This window comes from Lynx canadensis, chromosome D1 (assembly GCF_007474595.2).
Source record: "Lynx canadensis isolate LIC74 chromosome D1, mLynCan4.pri.v2, whole genome shotgun sequence".
Classification (NCBI taxonomy): Eukaryota; Metazoa; Chordata; class Mammalia; order Carnivora; family Felidae; genus Lynx; species Lynx canadensis.
This window is the reverse complement of record NC_044312.2, coordinates 103,346,657-103,363,128: the sequence shown is the minus strand read 5'-3', so window position 1 is coordinate 103,363,128 and position 16,472 is coordinate 103,346,657. Positions and strand designations below refer to the sequence as shown.

The following is a 16,472-nucleotide window of genomic DNA, read 5'->3' as shown; positions in this document are numbered from 1 at the left end:
TTATGTATGTTTTCAAGCACTATTTGGGGAATTTTTTTTTTCTTTGAATAATATTTGTATTAACCATTTAGTGTTAAATATATATATTTACTATTTGATTTTTCAAATCGAGTTTTTCCATTACAACTTCCCCAGTCCTGGATTATGTATCCTGATTAATCACCCAGCAGCACAGAGTCTTTGTTGAGAAATTATTTCAATTGTATTTAGAACGATATACTTCCTAAGCCCTTGTAAATCTGAGAGAGTCTGTCTGTTGCTTTTGCACCTAAATCACTAAAGCCTGGGTACAGAATTCTTTGACACCAGTTTGTTTTTCTTAAACCTATAGATATGACTTTATTGTCTCTTGGGTTTTTATATTAAAAATCAAGTTGTAGTAGCCGAAGGTGCTTAATTTATACGTACTTTTCCCTTCCTAGATGCTTTTAAAGTTCTTTTCTTACTCGCCTGCATGTTCTAATGTCTATTTCAATTCTGCTATTGCATCTTTAGTTTCCTTATTGCATTTTCTTATCTCTAGCAGTTCTACCTTCATTTTTCCTTACTCCCTACAGTCCCCTTCTAGGTGAATCTGTCCTAGCCCTAAAGTTTAGGTTCATGCCTGGAAATTTAGAAAAAATATTTAAACGAGAGGAAATATATAAAAAGTGTATCTCAGAAAGGACTGGAATAAAAGGTGTTTGCCCAGTTTTATCTGAGCCAAAATAATAGAATGAAAAGTGAACTCAAGAATAAATTGCAGTACAGCCGTAAAATGGAATACTCTAAAACAACAGAAATAATAACAAATGTTACATGGAACAGCAGAAATAACTTTGCAGACACAATGTTGAACCCCGTCACAAGACAGTACACGCTTTATCATCACACGTAGGAATTGAAACGTAAACTGATCTGCAGTGACCAAAGTTGAAAGGGCGGTTTACCTTTGTAAGGTAGAAAGTCACGAGACAGGAGAGATGGGTGTAAGTTTCTGGAATTGTTCAATTTGTCCCTCTTGATAGTGGCTCTACTAGTGTATTTACAGTACAAAAAATTCAAGCCCTACACTTAGGATTTGTGAATGCCTCTGGTTGTTACATTTCACTAAGAATGTTTACCAAAAAAACCGCATCCGTTTGTCTAATTTAAAAAACATCTACAACCGCACAACTGTTCGATGCAATGCAAGCAAAGATTTAGCCCTTGTCAAATTAGATGTAAAATACCGGTGTAAAAAAAAAAAAAAAAAAAAGACATTTCACCAAAGAATATCTATAAGTCTTTGGCACAAAGAACTCTACAGATTACTATCTATCCCATTTTTGAAGATTCCTTGGGAAAACATATACCGTAGCCTGTAGTGTGAATTCATCCCAAGCACTGAATTTGGAAACTGGATACTAAATGCCAAATCAGAAATCAAATTTAAAATGTCTGCTTTTCTTCCCGCAATAAAACAACTCAGCGAAGGAAGATCCGGCCCTTTCTGTCGCTCTCTTGCAGGGGACATGTTTGCCAGGAGCCCCGTCCTCAACCAGTCCGGCCCCACCGAGTTCGTGTTCCGCGCCTTCACCACCGTCCCCGAATTGCAGGCCCTCCTCTTCCTCCTCTTCCTCCTGCTCTACTTGATGATCCTTTGTGGCAACGCGGCCATCGTCTGGGCGGTGCGCACACACAGCTCGCTGCACACCCCCATGTACTTCTTCCTGTGCAACCTGTCTTTCCTGGAAATCTGCTACACCTCTGTTGTGGTGCCTCTGATGCTTGCCAACCTTTGGGGCGCCCGGAAACCCATTCCGCTGGCTGGCTGTGGGGCCCAAATGTTCTTTTTCGTCGCCCTTGGCAGCGCTGACTGCTTCCTCTTGGCAATCATGGCATACGATCGCTACGTGGCCATCTGCCACCCGCTGCGCTACACCCTCATCATGACCCAGAAGCTGTGCGTCCGGATGGTGCTGTGCGCCCTGGGCCTGGCCCTCCTGCTCTCCCTGCAGCTCGCCTGCTTGATCTTCACCTTGCCCTTCTGCGGGCACCGCCGGGAAATCAACCACTTCCTGTGCGACGTGCCTCCCGTCCTGCGGCTGGCCTGCGCCGACATCCGCGTGCACCAGGCGGTGCTCTACGTGGTGGGCATCCTGGTGCTGACCGTCCCCTTCCTGCTTATCTGTGTGTCCTACGTGTTCATCGCCTCCGCCATCCTGCGCATCCGCTCCGCCGAGGGCCGCCGCCGGGCCTTCTCCACCTGCTCGTCGCACCTCACCGTGGTCCTGCTGCAGTATGGCTGTTGCAGCCTGGTCTACCTGCGTCCCCGCTCCAGCACCTCAGAGGACGAGGACCGCCAAATCGCCTTGGTCTACACCTTCGTCACCCCCTTACTCAACCCGCTGATTTACACCCTTAGGAACAAGGATGTCAAAGGTGCCCTGAGGAATGCCATCGCCAGTAAAGCAGCCTCGGACACCCGTTGAGGCTTAAGGGGCCTGGGGGTGGGTGTCTGTCAGTGGCCGTGATAATGGACTCTGAACAACGAATATGGAATTCTCATACTTACCTCCCCCACACTTTGCAGTTGACGTTTCTTTTTGCCATGTTGGCCCCATGTCCACAGTCTGTACTCATTTTCTTGAAGTGCTTGAATAAGATTTGGAAAATGTGTACAAAAACCTCAATGCAGGAGCGCTAGTCTGCGGGCCCTACTTTAAAGGTTCAGAGCTCAGTCGGGGCAATTACTTCGTCAGGACCTCTCCCCCCCCGCCCCCCCACCATGCATGCTGGGACTAAAGCATCACAGACGTCCTGCCTGTTGAGAAGGCGATGATACTGAGGTATCCTGTGAACGACGCCTTCAGTTAGATGTGTTCCTACAGACATAGATCTTACTAAGAGAAATACACTGTACTGTTGTTTTAGATACGAACGTGTGGCAAACAGAAGCTTATCTAATGCATCAATTTCCTTCCTTCCATACATCCCAATGGGTTGCCTTCATCGTCCTTCATTGTGCCAGGAAGCGGGCAGGAATTGGCATCCATTGACTGAGCAGGACGCCAGCGCTGCGGGTACAAGCCCTCCGTGCCCTTGTTGGCTTTCCTGCAGCTTTACTCTCCTTCCTCACCTCTTCCGGTGCCTTCTTAACGGCTACTGGTGGAAGACCCGCTCAGCAGGTGGCGCCACTGGTCCTCCCACCGCGGCACGTCCTGCAGCCCCATGGTGGTTCCATCCTCCCGCACCTGCTCCCTGACCACAGGCAAACCCTGTAGAATTCGCTCCTCGGTGCCTTGCACAGCTGGCTTCATGCTGCCCAGCCTTCCTGAGGAACAACGAAGTAAAGAGGGATCCAAGGACAGTTCTTAACAGAAATTACCTGCTCCAGAACAGTTGGGGGCGGACACGACCTGTCAGGGAAGGGACTGGATGTTGCCCATTAGGCTGACTTCGGCTAGTGACCCCAAGAAGTAAGTGTCAGCCAGGGGATACTAAAACTCACCTAAGGACTTGGTACAACGTTTCTAAATGCCATAGGGCTAAGTTTACCGAAGGCCTGAAAATGCTTCCTTTTACTAATTCAGTAATTCTCGTTCTAAAATCACAATGTCAAATAATTAAGGCTAACGTAAGTGGAACTAGAAGCCTGTTCCTTACCTTTATAAAACGAAAAGGCATTAAAATCTCACTTCCAGTGTTGGACACATGAATATAACATACTTACAATGCATTTCAATCAATATTAAACAACAAGGGGCAATGTTTCTCATCAGAACACTAAGTGGTAAGAGCTAGAAACAAACCTGTATGTATAACGGGAGCCCAGTTTGGTAAACACACATGTGCAGAATAATGAATAGACACACACCAAAAAGTTAGTGGTTCTTATCTGGGCTTTGTAGAATTATGGGTAATCGTTTCTTCTTTATTCATTCATGCATGTTTCCAAGTTTTGTAAAGTGAGACTGTGTTACTCTTGTAAGCAGATAAATGACAGTTTCTGTAAACTCCTATCACAGCACAATCCACCTTTCTTATTCTTCCTAAACTGGCGTATTTTTTTGTCTCAGTTACTTCTTCTCTTCAAAATGACTGCTTTCCACGCTTTTAATTGTTTTCACGCTGATGTCACATGGGGGTAAGGAGAAGGACTACAAAGTGTTAATTATTCTGGAAACAGTCATGGATTTCACAATGTATGAGAAATGCCTTTGCTTCCAGCTAAATGCTGGAGGGAAGGAACAGAACTCTGGTTGGCAAGCTGCTTATCAACCTATGCAGGCCAAGCCACATCAGGACAGAATGAATCAATTACATGTGCACACTGTGCGAGACATTGTCGAGAATGCAAACATCAGGAAAGTTTCCAACTGTGTTTCCATGACTCCTTTTGTTTTTATTTAAGGTCACAAATCATATAGAAAATTAACTTGGGGGGGGTGGCGCCCGGGTGGCTCAGTCGGTTAAGCATCCGACTTCGGCTCATTTCACGATCTCACAGTTTGTGAGTTTCAGTCCCGCGTCAGGCTCTGTGCTGACAGCTGGGAGCCTGGAGCCTGCTTTGGATTCTATTTCTCCTTCTCTCTCTGCCCCTCCCCGACTTGTGCTCTGTCTCTGTGTCTGTCTCTCAAAAATAAATAAATGAAAAAAAATTTTTTTTAGAGAAAAAAAAAAGAAAATTAACTCGGGACCCAAAAAGAAGGTGAACTGTTACTCTATCCAGATGAAGCTTCCAGAGCAATGATCAATCCTTTCAGCTGGATTACTGGGCTCCCCTAGTTACCTTCCAGGGCATATTTTAGCTAAATGGAAGCTCCTCCTTTTTGTCTTTTTTTCTTTTTTAAAAATTAAACATGACACTACATGCAGTACAAAATGGAAATCACTTCCATTCACTGAAATGACACTGCCTGCAAGTAACTTTGCCAGAAACATCGTTATGTCTTCTTAAACACTTTATCACTGATATGTTTGTCACACTGGATTTCTCCAAGTCCTTTCTCCTGGTTCAACAGGTGCATGAAAGGAAGGGTTAGCCACAGTGGTGAGAGTTTTGTTTCCATGTGCAAATTCCTTCCCAGCACTTCTCAAAAATAATTATTTATTTTTAAACCCAAATTCTGAGGAAAGGTATTTTGAGAAATTAGGGAAATTGGAAAAGGCATCGTAACTCTCCCGCAAGAATTAAAGCATAATAAGCAACACAGAGAGGTTACTGGTTTAGAGAATCCACGAATGTCCAGGGGAAAAGAAAGAGCAGGAAACATGACACACGGGGTCTGAGGTTAAGTTTACACGTTTGGGACCAGGAAAAGACCAGAACAAGAAGCACTGGGCGAGAAACCGTCACGACGGATCAGTCAATCTTGCCGGTAGCTGTTTCCGTGTGTGAGTTCGTGGCCCTGTCTGCTGCTAACTTTGAGTCATCCTTGTAAATAAAATAAATAGTCATAAGCCTATATGCCTGAGAAATTTTATACAAATCCTATGAATGATGTTCTAAGAAATAACACGGTTTGGAAGCAAATAAGTCCTCAGATTGGCAGTTTTGACATGCGATCCTGCACAGAACTGTTGATACTAGTGGGAGGTTGGAATGTGTCTTTCCTCAAATGCCACCTGGTAAGGTTCACGGGCTTTTTTCCAGCATCTGCGTATTCGCTGGTATTCACTTGGTACATAGTAATATACCTACTGTTTCTAACCATTGAACAAATTTTAGATGCCTACCATAATGAGTAAAGAGGATAAAGAATGGTGAGAATGGTTTTTACATGGCTTAATTTTGTACATTCCTGAAAATTCCCAAGAATTCCATTTTCTCCTTTCCACAGGTTGAAGACCAAGGAAACCATATAAGGAGTGTGTTACTTGTGCCCGTCTGTTTTATCCAAGCACGACTAACGAGTGTAGACGGAGAGATGGCTAGATAAGAGAAGGCTGGAATAAGAGAGATTATGTAACAACACATCCTGGGCAGACGGTTCACTTTGTGGATATTAGATGGGTCAGAAACAACCTGCAACAGCACATCATCAAACGTCACAACAGGTATTTTCACAATGATGACCACATTCCCTTTCCTTCCTCTCTCTCCCTCTCCCTCTCCCAGTAGCTACTTTGAAAACCACATTGTAAAATTATGGATTCTAGGGAAAATAATCAGAAGCTTGAAATAGGATGGTGATTATTGCTTGGACCTCTCTTTGCCCATCAGCTCTGACTTGACTTGTCTTAGTTGCTCCTTTTTGGTTTCTATCCAGCTCTCATGAGAAGGAAAAAAGTATGGTGCTCATACATGGGGGGAAAGAGGCTACTCAACAGAGATGGGCCACAGTGTTTTGTAACCATCCCCTGAGATCACAGTCCACATACTTGGTGATCTTTGTAAAATTGTTTTAGAAAGGCACCTCGATGCCATAATACAACAACCCCTTCAACAAATATTAATCATGGGTGTTCATTTACTCATTTTTAAACAAATGTGTAGAAAGAATCTACTATTTGCCAAAGTCTCTGACTCTATGGGTCCCTCTCTGACTCTATGTTCCCGAGAGGGAAAGAGATAATACATCCATATGCCGGTGCTATGAAAATAAGGAGGAGAGTGGTGATGGGGGGGGCCAAGGATTTGGGATACACAAAAATGTTGAGGGATGGTGACTTGGGAATGAAAAGGGGACTGTATTATGTACCTGACACTGTGCTATATGCTGGAATTCATAGACAAAACACGAGATACCTGCTTTCAAGGAGTCTACAGACTATTGGGAACATAACCACACAATTATTAGTGTCTTACACATGGTGTAAGATGCGCCTGTGTCTTCCTCAACATAAGTTTTGGTGCTTCTTATGTGTATTCTCACAGAAGGGTTTATATTTTTTCCATGGCCAAGTTGCTCTTAGAAACTCTGGCTCCAAAATGTCTAAGACTCCCTCCCACCCATACATACGAGTCCAGAAGCCTCCAGCAAATCCCTGTGGCTGTACATAAGTGCCCATTGGCTTGTTCTATCCTGGGTATTCTTATTTCTAAGATACTGCCACGTATCTGGTCTCATCTCTCTTGTCGAGTGTGGACCAACTTCCTGTTAGACCAAGACATCTTGGAGGTCGATATCTTCCCTTTCGATGTTACCATATGTAGAAACATCCTTGGCTTCACGCTGCCTCCTAGCTTCTGCTTCCAGAATCCCAGCAAAGCTTTAACATCTCCACCTCTGCTTCTCTGGCAGAAATGACAAGGCAAGAAAAGATTTTTCCAGGAACTCCGATGCCATCATATATTCAAATTCCCCTTGAAGCACAAAAAGGAAAATGTAGTGGCCTTATTTTGGTTTTATTATATTTTAATTGAAGTGTAAGCAGCATGCAATAAAATGCATGGATTTCCAAGGGCTTGGTTTCATGTATTTGGGCAACTGTACTCAATAATAAGATATTTTCATCACCCCAGAAATGTCTCTTGTGCCACCTTTCCAGTCAATTCCCCTCCCTGCCAAGTCAACCACTGTTCTGACTTCTATCACTGCAGATTAGCTGTGCCCATTCAGAAATCCCATATGAATGGAACCCACACAGTTTGTATTCTTTTTGTGTCTGGCTTCCCTCGCTTAACATTATGTTTTTGAGATTCAAACAGGTGGTTATGAATTTCAGCAATTTGTTCTTTTTTATATCTGAGTAGTATCCCATTGTATGAATATACCACAATTTGTTAATCCAATTTCCTTATCCATTGTGAGCTTGATTCTAACGTCTCATTTTTGCTTCTGGGTGTCTTATGCTTGACATGTGAAATGGGCACTTGTCATCAGATGGTTTCTCTGGCCCCCATACTCCAGTTCTCTGAACTCCCATGCCCCGCTAGCCAGAGCTTAACACACCTATGTCTCAACCAGGCTTTTCTGGAGATATTTTGTTATCTGAGCCCTTGGTGATTTTATCAGTGTTTATCTCAAACCAGCTAAGAAAAAATGGCTGGGATTATGGAGCTTTTAAATTATACCGGACTGGAAACCACGCCATGCAGTTCTCTTTTTGGTTCTGCCCAAACTAATCAACTGATGTCAACAAGGCACCCATCCTTCTAGGGATCAATTTACTCATTTGTACAATGAGCGATGTTTTAGTTGACCTTCGTGGTGCCCTCCAGCTCCAGATTCCATGACTTTGTTCGTGGAATGACTCCACACCATGTAATTTACGAGCGACTAGAAATGATTGATAAGGAATTGGTAAATGCAAAAGCAACCTTTCCCTGACATTAAAAGCGCTCCAAGATCAGGCCCCAAGGTACAACTTTTCAACTTTATTTCTTACTTCTTCTTAGGAACCTCAACCTTAACAACACTAGTCTCTTTACTGAACCCAGAACATGCCATGCATGGTCCCACCATGTGGCCTCTGCTCAGACCATTGCCCTGCTTCACAATCCCTCTCTGTGTCTCCCCACCCATGTACACCCTACCCATGTTAAAAGAATGACTCTGGTTCACATCTTCCATGAGATATTTACTTACTAGCCCAGTCCACAGATAACTCTCCGTCTCCTGGATTCCTGCAGCATTTTCTCTACCATGCTTGATAGCTGACGGCAATCACTGTACTTGTCTCCACCTGCCATTGGCAACTTCAAGTTCTTGCTTCTTTGTTCACATCTTGTATCTGCAAGTTAACCGTGAATGTCTAAGAGGGTAGAGCCTGAGCGTTAACCCGCATGACTTCCTCCTAATACCTAAGCCAGAACAGGATATGGAGTAAAGTCTAAGTAATGTTTTGTTAATAAACTTTGAACAGATAAAACATAGTCAGAAGCTTAGGAGATTTTCCCAAGTCCTTCTCTTTCGATAGGGCTAACCCTCAGGTTCTACCTCCAAAATTTCACAGCATGGTAGAGAAAGGGGGTTTCCAGTTCCTGAAACCTTGAACCAGGATAATTTTGAACTCTGGAGGGAAGATTATAATGAGCAACCACGACAACCAGAACCCAAAAGGTTAGGACAACTATGTATCCTTACCCCTTGGGGAAGCAGAAAACAATCCAGATCAGCCAAAGTGCGATCCCAGAGTCAGAGAGTCTGATGACAAATGAAGGAGGGGGATGAGGAACTCAGCCAGAGCCTCAGGGCCAGCTAGAAACGGGGGGACTAGGACTTGTTTTGCTAATACTCTTGCTGTAGTTTTCCAAGAGACCAACACTGGCCACCCCCTTGATAGGATCTCCACAGGGACAACATCGCCCCCACGTGGGCAAAAATCAGTACTTGGAGGTGAAAAAAATCTTAGATATTCTAATGTTTTCTCTCCAAAGCTCACCTTTATCTGACAAAATCTTATTCCATAGTATTTAATGTCAGGGGAGCTGGAGAGAATTGAAGATAAAAGGTATAAAGGGTCCTTAAGAGGAGAGGGTACCTGGGCAATAATGAATACAAGGTTGAGAAATACTGCTCTGGGCTAAAGGGGCTTATCCTTCCCTTCTCAGAGTGTTTTCATTCCCTTGGAAAAATGGAAGCCCCACAGTGTGGTATGAAGTGTAGAGATGAAAGAGGCCTGAGTACATCTGAGTGGCACAGAGGTGGGTTGGATTGGACGCTAACCCTTCAAAGGACACTGCTCGCCTCCCAAACTCTGCCCTTTTTCTTAGGTCTCTCAGCCAGCAGACATCCACGTGAACCTGATTGCCAAACCTGCCCACACAAAGTCCCCCTCCTCTTCCAGACTCAGATTGATAGCCATGTTTCCGAACATGGTTCCTGGCTTCCTGTGTGGCCACGGTTAAAAAAAAAACCAACTACAGACCAAGGTGGAGTCACTTCCCCCGGTACAGTAAACCAAGACTTCACTGCAGTTTCAGCCTCTGCAGGAGTGGGGTTTTAAGCCAATCCATCTGGGATGTTCTGGTCAGCACCAGTAAGGTAATCTGTCAGAGGGGCTCTCTCTCCCCCATAGGAAGATAAGGTCATCTGCATGATGAGACCCGCCCCCCCCCAGCCCTTCCTCCTAAAGGAAGATGACCTTGCCTGAAACAATCCTTTTCTTTCATTAATAACTTCCTTGTCCTACCCTCCTTCTTATAAAAACCTTTCATTTTGTAAAGCTCCTTAGAACCCCATTCTGCTTGCTAGTGGTATGGTGCCTGATTCATGAATCACTTAACGAAGCCAATTAGTTCTTTATATTTACTTGGTTGAATTTTTAAAGTTTATTTATTTATTTTTAGAGAGAGAGAGCACAAGCGGGAGAGGGCCAGAGAGAGAGAGGGAGAGAGAGAATCCCGAGCTGACTCGGAGCTGTCATTGGAGAGCCTGAAGCGGGGCTCAAACCCACGAACTGCAAGATCATGGCCTGAACTGAAGTCAAGAGCCGGTCGCTTAACCAACTGAGCCAGCTATGTGCCCCAAATTTTGCTTTCTCGCACCATGAAGGAGCCAGATGGTGTAACTGGAAGTTCAGAAGAGTCAAGTCCCCAAGGTTGATGGGAAACAAGAGATGAGAAGGAACGAGGTACAAGAGCATCCTTTCCTTTTCTCTTCTCTGAACTCCTGGCTGCAGTGGCTCCTTCCCACATGCTGAGTGAACATGTATGATGAGTAATCTCGGCCCTTCCACGCATGCGTGCAATCCCCTTGCGGTAAAGCATCTCACCACTTTGTTTGCATCTAGCCTTGCCTCCTTCCCTCAGTTGTCCTCACCTCCCCGGGGAGATCTTCCAAATAGAATGTCAAGATCGAAATTCCTGCTTCGGAGTCTGCTTTCTAGAAGACTCATGCTAAGTTGGCAGTTGTCTTAAGCATTTCAGGCTGTGTAACAAAACATCATAAACTGGGAGTCTTACAGACAACAGAGTTTTATTGCTCACACTTCTGGAGGCTGGAAGTCCGAGACGAAGGTGTGGGCAGTTTCCCTGTCTGGTGAGAGTCCACTTCCTGGTTCATAGATGGCCACCTTCTCCCTGTGTCCTCGAATGGTGGAAGGGGATGGGGGTCTCTCTGAGTCTCAGTTCTGAGGGCACTAATCTCATTCATGAGGGCTCCACCCTCATTTAATCACCTCCCAAAGGACCCCCCCCCCCCCCCACCTGCTAATACCATCACCTGAGAGTTAGGTCTGAACATATGAATCTGAGGGGGACACAAACATTCAGACCATAACTGTAGTAGAAGGAGCTCATAAACATGTCAGGATTATGGTTCCACCCACATTTCCTTCCTACTTATAACTAGATAGATTGATATAACAGAACAGCTTACCTTTTCTTTCTTCTTCATGATGCAGTTCTTTTAAATATTAGTCCTGAGTAACTATACGGTTAGTCTATAGGTTGAATTGTTTCCTGGTGAGGAGGGCGTGAGTGTTCCTGGTTTGGGTCGGAAATACCCGCACGACATAATGAGGCACATGTAAGCATTAGAAGGGAGGTACGGATTTAGGTTGTGTCTCTGGCTATAGAGCATCGCTTGATCCTGCCCTCTTCAGGGTCTCTTTCTCCTGCCTTCCCAGCAAATCTGTGAACCACCCCAAATCATTTCAGTATGTTTCTTTTGTGTATCAAAAACCCAGAGTTTATTTCATTCTTTGGCAGCTAAGAGCCCTGAGTGCTGAACCACTGGACCCCGAGATTCCCTTCCAATGCTGACGTGCATTCACATGGCACAAAGACCATAGCCTTTCCCCTTCCGCTAGAGACAGAATCTCTTTGGAGTCCTAACCCCCTAATGCAGGAATTTCACTTATTTCTTGAGGTATTTCCTAAGTGCTCCCCCTCTACTAGGCACTAGAAAGGAAACAGAAGGAATCCAAAGTATTTACCATCTCACTGAAAACCTAAGACACACAGCAAACAATTCACTTGTGGGATGAAGAGCCTCAACCAACAAGCGGGAAGGGGCACCTGAGGGCAAACAAAGAAACAAAACAACAGTGCTGCCTGGCTCTTTCCCATTTTCCTCACCGAAGCTGGGATGTGAAAACAACCGTCTGTTTTGAGGAAAGCACTTCAGGGACACCATCCCAAATGACACTGAAAGAGCCAAATGTCCCACGAGAGCCCAGCACCATGACTTGTGCTTGGGGAAAAGAGTCTGGTTCTGAAAAATACGTAAGAGCTGCTCCCAGGCTCCCCGATGCTACCCTGCCAACAATCAGTTAAGCTGCTGGGTTCAGATTCCAGTAACTTCCTGAGCTCTTATCATCCTTCAGAGGTGAGCCTGTTTAGACTGTAGTGCTGCTCTTAACCGGCGAGGCAGGTGCCTCAGGGACTCCATTTGTGTGGGACTGCTGGCAGGTGGGAGAGACAGGAGATTGTCACTCAAAACTACACGTCGCCATTCTAGTCAAGCCCAAACCAGCCCAGGGCTTAGTGATCACAGGGCCTTACAAGGCAGGTCTGTGTCTTGCCCCGAGGTTTCAATATCGATGCCTGCCAGTTCTTTATCTCGTCATATGGCTTTGGGTGGGAATCTCCCTTCTATAGGTGTGCTTCCCCCCTCTGATTTGTTTTACATATATACTCAAGTTTATTTATTTATTTTGAGAGAGAGAGAGTGGGGGAGGGGCCGAGAGAGAGGGGAAGAAGGAGAATCCCAAGCACTGTCAGCACAGAGTCTGAGGTGGGGCCACGAGGTCACGATCTGAGCCAAAATCAAGAGTCGGATGCTTAACCGACTGAGCCACGCCGTCACCCCCTCTCCCCTCTGACTTGTAAGCCAGGCTTCTCGAGAGCAAGGAGACCTCAGATCTACTGCTCAGTCTCCACTGCCCTTCCGTTTGCCAGAATCCCAGAGGGGGAAGATTCCTGGGGTTTGGCCTCTTCATGGAAAGAAAAGTTATTTGGGGACACGATTATCTCGAATCTTTGAGAGATGAGTGAAGGGAGAGAAAGAGTAAGAGGAGGCAATACAAGCAGAGTAGAAAGACTGGGAGGAACCACATACCTCAGCCCTCGGCCCAGTGTTCTTCCCAGTTAGCTGCAAGGAAACCCAGACTTGGTTCAGTCTCCCTTCCCTGACTCTGGGCCGCACCTTGGGTGGTGCCTCTTGCTTTTCAGTCACTGTTAGTTTTAAAAGTAACTTCTACTTTGGGACTCAAGACCACTTCTAGGTTTGCAAAAGCCTGGACCAATTCAACACTTTAACTTCACACCCTTCAAAGTACTCGTCCTCCCCCATGAGCTCAGGCAGCTTAGGGATATGCAGTGGGAAGGAAGAAGAAAGGGAGGGGGTAAGAGGACCAAAGTCCTCGAGTCTGCTGCCGTGGAATACGAACAGTCGGTGAGTTTCGCGTGGCAGGCGTGCTCTGTCGTGAGACCAGTTGGGGTTCTTCAGAGGCCTCCTTTCTGGGACTGCTTGCCTCAAGGGCAATGCATCTTCCACCTGATCTTTTTATGATCCCTCTTTTGTAAGAGAGCCCATCCACGACCTCACTGCTACGGCCTCCTCTGCCCCAGCAAGATCTTTTGGGTGGAGTCCCAACACAGTGGTCTGAGTCCAACAAGATCCAGCAGCACTCACTTGGCCTCTAGATAGGAAACTCACCTACTCATGCTATGCCATGGTGAGGGTGCAGAATTGCCCCCCACCATGCTTTCTCCCCTCCCCCAGCCACAGGTGGCTAATCCAGGGAGCCTCCCATCTTTATTTATTTTTAATATATGAAATTTATTGTCAAATTGGTTTCCATACAACACCCAGTGCTCATCCCAAAAGATGTCCTCTTCGATACCCATCACCCACCCTCCCCTCCCTCCCACCCCCCATCAACCCTCAGTTTGTTCTCAGTTTTTAAGAGTCTCTCATGCTTTGGCTCTCTCCCACTCTAACCTCTTTTTTTTTCCCCTTCCCCTCCCCCATGGGTTTCTGTTAAGTTTCTCAGGATCCACATAAGAGTGAAAACATATGGTATCTGTCTTTCTCTGTATGGGGAGCCTCCCATCTTTAGAAGTGGCCCACAAACACAAGTCTTCAGGTTCTTACAAGTCCCCTAAACTTTCTCCGTTCACCTAACATCCAGCCACGAATGAAGTGAACTTCTGGTCTCCCTTCTTGTACACGTTCCCCAAGAGTAGCTTTTCTGCATCCTCCCCCTAACGTGAGTGGGCAGGAGCACCCACACTGCAGTATATTTCAGTAAGCTCGCTTGGTTCTCCTTCCCAATCTCTTCCCTCAGTGACTCTTCCCAGTTCTGTCTTCTTCAATTTCAAAATGAAAGCGAATGCTAGGAAAGGTGTTAGGGCCATTTTCTTCATTTTTTTTTTTAATTTTTTTTTCAACGTTTATTTATTTTTGGGACAGAGAGAGACAGAGCATGAACGGGGGAGGGGCAGAGAGAGAGGGAGACACAGAATCGGAAACAGGCTCCAGGCTCTGAGCCATCAGCCCAGAGCCTGATGCGGGGCTCGAACTCACGGACCGCGAGATCGTGACCTGGCTGAAGTCGGATGCTTAACCGACTGTGCCACCCAGGCGCCCCTGTTTTCTTCATTTTTAAGTAATTCCTTCAGGGGTATCCAGCATCTTTAGAATATGGAGTACACCTCACCCATCGTCCTTAGTTTCAGGCTTTTCACTACATTTGGAACCCACTCTAACCATCACTGTCAGAGTCGTGTTCGAGTTTCAAACGTGTTCATTGAGAAATGTCTATCGTGGTGGCTCTGACTTTCCTTTCGAAGGCATTTCCTGAGTCTCTGAACCGCTGACGTAGTTCCTCATTAAGTAATCTTTCTCCACCCCCCTCCAGCGGCTGCAGCCAAATGTTACCACACTGGCTTTTCTTTGGGTCTGTGAAGACCTTGTGTTCCTTTCTCCAGATCAGCAGAAATATGCATCAAGGAAATCGAACCACCGTCTCTGGGTTCCTCCTTCTGGGACTCTCCAACCAGGCTGAGCAGCAGAAGGTCCTCTTTGTGCTTTTCCTGGGTATGTACCTGGTCACTGTAGTTGGGAATGGACTCATCATCCTGGCCATCGGCTTGGATTCTTACCTTCACACTCCCATGTATTTCTTCCTTGTCAATCTGTCCTTTGCTGATATTTCCTCCATATCCACCTCAGTCCCCAAGATGCTGATGAATATTCAGACCAAGACTCAATCCATCTCCTATGAGAACTGCATCACGCAAATGTACTTTTCTATTGTGTTTGTCGTTATTGACAATTTCCTCTTGGGCGTCATGGCCTATGACCGCTTTGTGGCTATCTGCTACCCTCTGAACTACATGACCATCATGCAACCCAGGCTCTGCGTTTCGCTTGCGGTCATTCCATGGGTCCTCAGTAATGCTGTTGCCCTAATACACACTCTTCTGCTCCTTCCGTTGCTTTTCTGTGACAGCAACACTCTCCCACACTTCTTCTGTGACTTGGCGCCTCTGCTCAAGCTGTCCTGCTCAGACACAAGGGTCAATGAACTCGTATTATTTATCGCGGGCTTATCGGTTGTCACCTTCCCCTTTGCCCTCATCCTCTTCTCCTACATCTGCATTGTCAGGGCTGTCCTGAGAATCTCATCCACAGAGGGAAAGTGGAAAGCCTTCTCCACCTGTGGCTCTCACCTGACAGTTGTATTGCTCTTCTATGGGACCATTGTAGGGGTTTACTTCTTCCCCTCAACCACTCACCCTGATGGCGGAGATAAGATTGGTGCAGTGCTATTCACTGTGGTGACGCCCATGATGAACCCCTTCATCTACAGCCTGAGGAACAAGGACATGAAAGGTGCCCTAAGAAAGCTCCTCAGTAGGAAAATCTTCCTCCCTTTGATGCCGTGGGCATCTGATTTATCCCCATGACCAGATGGATGATTCTGCCCAGAGTTTATGGCATAGATGTGATGGTTCAGTTTTAGATCCGCCTCCGAGGGGCTGGGGCTTTCCCACATAGCTCTGGTCTTGGAAACGAGGCCCTAACCCCGTTGGTAAGTCACAAGGAAAGCGCATTATTCTGATTCTCATCTATGTTCCTGCAAACTTGGGCACAAATCATTTATAACTTAGACAATAACAAGTGTATGTAGTACCTTTTACAGCTTTGGAGACAGTTATTTTATTTATTTATTTATTTGTTTATCTGTTTGTTTATTTACTTATTTGAAGACAGTTATTACTAATTCCTTTATTCAATCTTGATTTCTCTAGGTCAGCTTTTCTCAAAGTCTGTTTTGCCAAAACTACTATTCAGTGAGATGTTCATAGAAGGGTCCCACATCCAAATAATGTGAGGCAACTCTGAGCTGCATGAAGTAAATGTCTTCACTAGACAACTTCTTAGAGCCTTTGGTATAGCATAAATCTCCAAGAAGGCAGTATGGTATGCAGCAATTCTCAAATGTATTCAATCATATATAAGCTTATTCAGTCGGATATGACCTGACTCATGACCAAGTAGTTCGTGGGACTAGTGTGCAAAACATAATTGGAGAAATGCATTCAATGACAAATCAGAGAGCATTTCTATAAAAGACATCAGTTCTAGTCCTGACTCTGCCCCAAAGTAGTT

The 16,472-nt window shown here is 45.4% G+C and overlaps 2 protein-coding genes across 2 annotated transcripts; both read left to right on the top strand.

The window, feature by feature from the left end:
* The first annotated feature begins 1,493 nt into the window (after positions 1-1,493).
* On the top strand, positions 1,494-2,453 carry LOC115526416 (olfactory receptor 10Q1). The gene has a single exon (XM_030333815.1). The coding sequence runs from the start codon at positions 1,494-1,496 to the stop codon at positions 2,451-2,453; it is 960 nt and encodes a 319-aa protein (XP_030189675.1).
* A 12,311-nt stretch (positions 2,454-14,764) lies between these two features.
* Positions 14,765-15,766, top strand: LOC115526415 (olfactory receptor 1S1-like). Its single transcript, XM_030333814.1, has one exon. The coding sequence runs from the start codon at positions 14,798-14,800 to the stop codon at positions 15,764-15,766; it is 969 nt and encodes a 322-aa protein (XP_030189674.1). The 5' UTR covers positions 14,765-14,797.
* The last annotated feature ends 706 nt before the right edge of the window (positions 15,767-16,472 follow it).

Coding starts and splice junctions, on each gene's coding strand:
- LOC115526416 (XM_030333815.1), top strand. CDS start 1,494: ATGTTTGCCAGGAGCCCCGTCCTCAACCAGTCCGGCCCCACCGAGTTC.
- LOC115526415 (XM_030333814.1), top strand. CDS start 14,798: ATGCATCAAGGAAATCGAACCACCGTCTCTGGGTTCCTCCTTCTGGGA.